This window comes from Hypanus sabinus, chromosome 12 (genome assembly GCF_030144855.1).
Source record: "Hypanus sabinus isolate sHypSab1 chromosome 12, sHypSab1.hap1, whole genome shotgun sequence".
In the NCBI taxonomy this organism is placed as follows: Eukaryota; Metazoa; Chordata; class Chondrichthyes; order Myliobatiformes; family Dasyatidae; genus Hypanus; species Hypanus sabinus.
This window is the reverse complement of record NC_082717.1, coordinates 19,354,573-19,356,803: the sequence shown is the minus strand read 5'-3', so window position 1 is coordinate 19,356,803 and position 2,231 is coordinate 19,354,573. Positions and strand designations below refer to the sequence as shown.

The window sequence follows — 2,231 nt, the reverse complement described above, 5'->3', positions numbered from 1 at the left end:
TGCTCTTCACAGTTCATTTGTCAAAACTTACAGAGTCTTTTGTGACATACCACATCTCCTCAGACTCAAATGAACTAGAGCCAATGGTGTACCTTCCTGATGCTGCTATGACATCGGTCAACCGGGTCATCTACCTCCTTCTTGTACGCACCCTCATCATCATCTGAGATTCTGCCAGCAGCAGTGAGAATCTGTAGTACTTGAGCTGTGCCTGGCCGCACAGTCATGAGTGTAGAAGGAGCACAGTGTTGGGCTAATCCTTGAAGTGTGCCTGCATTGCTTATCAGCAAGGAAGAGATGTTATTCTGATCTGCACTGACTGTGGTCTCCTGATAAGGATGTTGAGAGTCCAGTTGCAGAGGGATGTACAAAGGCTCAGGTTTTGAAACCTGCTGATTAGTAATAAGAGGGTGATTGTTTTGACACTAGAAAGTAGCTTGGTGTATGTCTAGGTCGGGGGTCGGCAACCTGCGGCTCCCGAGCCATTTGTGGCTCTTTCACCTCTGTGCTGCGGCTCCCTGTGGCTTTGGGAAATAATTGGTCAGTATTTAATTAAAATGTATTTTATGTTAGTTTGTTAGCTTTTGAAATGTAATTATGGTGATCTTGTACAACCTAAGTGTAGCGACACATTTCCTGCCACATCCGAAACGGCTCACAATTAGCCAGCATTCCGGCTAAGGGAGATAGCCTACGGGGGTTTGTGAGTACGCGTCTTTTGCAGCATCTGCGTCCATGGGGGCTGGGTTGAGGGAGGCTTAAAAGCAAGGCTGTTTAGTTCGAATAAAGCTATCTTTGACTGCAGTTTACTGACACCGCTACAACGTGTTTTTATCGCTGGCTGTCCAGACGGAAGGTGCTGAAACGCTTTGTCGCGTGTCTGGAAGAAGTGAAAACTTTCCTGGGCAGCAAAGGGCTCACCTTTCCTGAGCTGGAACAGCCAGAGTGGCTGGAAAAGCTACACTTCATGGTAGACATGACAGCGCACCTGAACACGCTGAACACAGCTCTTCAGGGGAAAGGACGTACAGCCCTGCACATGTTGGAGGATGTTTTGGCATTCGAGCGCAAGTTGACAGTGCTTGCCAGAGATTTACAGAAAGGCACTTTGTCTCACTTCCCCAATTTGAGAGAGTTCAAACAAGGTCACGACATGATAATTTCGGAGTATTTACATTCTGCAATCATCGCAATGCAAACATCGTTTGGGAAACGCTTCTGTGAGTTCAGAGAGGAAAAAAACACATTATCCTTCCCGGTCACTCCCTTAAGCATCGATCCTTCCCTACTGAATACGACTGCATTGGCAGGTGTGAGTCAACCTGATCTTGAGATGGAACTGGCCGACATAGCCGACAAAGACATATGGGTGTCCAAGTTTAGACGCTTGACAGCAGACCTTGAAGATGTTGCCCGTCAGAAGGCCGTTCTTGCTCAGAAACACAAATGGAGTGATATTGAAAACCTCACAGATGACAGCTTGCGATCCTGTGTAAAGATGAAGGTGACATCATACAGCCCTGATGTGCAGACGCTGTGCGCTGAGGTCCAGGAGCAGAAATCCCATTAACCAAGTATGATAAATATTTTAATTGCCTATTATTTTACTTATATTCATATTTTTTCATTGTTCAGTGAAATAGTCCTTTCATTTTTCAGGATGACAGCTGGCTGACGTTATTTTTGGTTTGCTGCTGGCGGAAAATTTAAGTTCGGCGTTTTTCATAAATACAAGAAGGACTCAAATAGACATTGAGTATTTTACTTAAAAGTAACTTTCAACCCAACGTCTTTTTTTCGGAGTTCAAAATGTTTTTGTTGCATGCAGAAATGTAATTTCGTTTTCTCTGCAGGAGTTCATCAATTTCATAAATGCAACACATTATAGTTTGTTTATACATAGCATAAAGGCAAAAAAAACGTTGTATGCAGTGTTATTTCATTTTAAATGTCAAACGGGTTTTGCGGCTCCCAGTGTTTTCTTTTCTGTGGGAAACGGGTCCAAGTGGCTCTTTCAGTGGTAAAGGTTGCTGACCCCTGGCTAGGTGCTTCAAAGCTGAGCGTGGTGGCAGTAAGACTGTGTCTGCTGTAGACCTGTCATGGCGGTAGGCAAATTTCAGTAGGTCCGGGTGCTTGCTAGGGCAGCAGTTATGTCAGGTGAACAATAGATCGGCCCTCTGCTTTGAAATGTACTCCTCCAAAGAATGACACTGATTGTCTGATTCTCTGTC

General features: G+C 44.7%; 1 protein-coding gene across 1 annotated transcript; it reads left to right on the top strand.

Annotated features, from left to right (window-relative positions):
* The first annotated feature begins 829 nt into the window (after positions 1–829).
* Positions 830–1,861, top strand: LOC132402454 (general transcription factor II-I repeat domain-containing protein 2-like). Its single transcript, XM_059985308.1, has 2 exons — positions 830–1,574; positions 1,660–1,861. The coding sequence occupies exon 1, from the start codon at positions 968–970 to the stop codon at positions 1,568–1,570; it is 603 nt and encodes a 200-aa protein (XP_059841291.1). The 5' UTR covers positions 830–967; the 3' UTR covers positions 1,571–1,574; positions 1,660–1,861.
* The last annotated feature ends 370 nt before the right edge of the window (positions 1,862–2,231 follow it).

Coding starts and splice junctions, on each gene's coding strand:
- LOC132402454 (XM_059985308.1), top strand. CDS start 968: ATGGTAGACATGACAGCGCACCTGAACACGCTGAACACAGCTCTTCAG.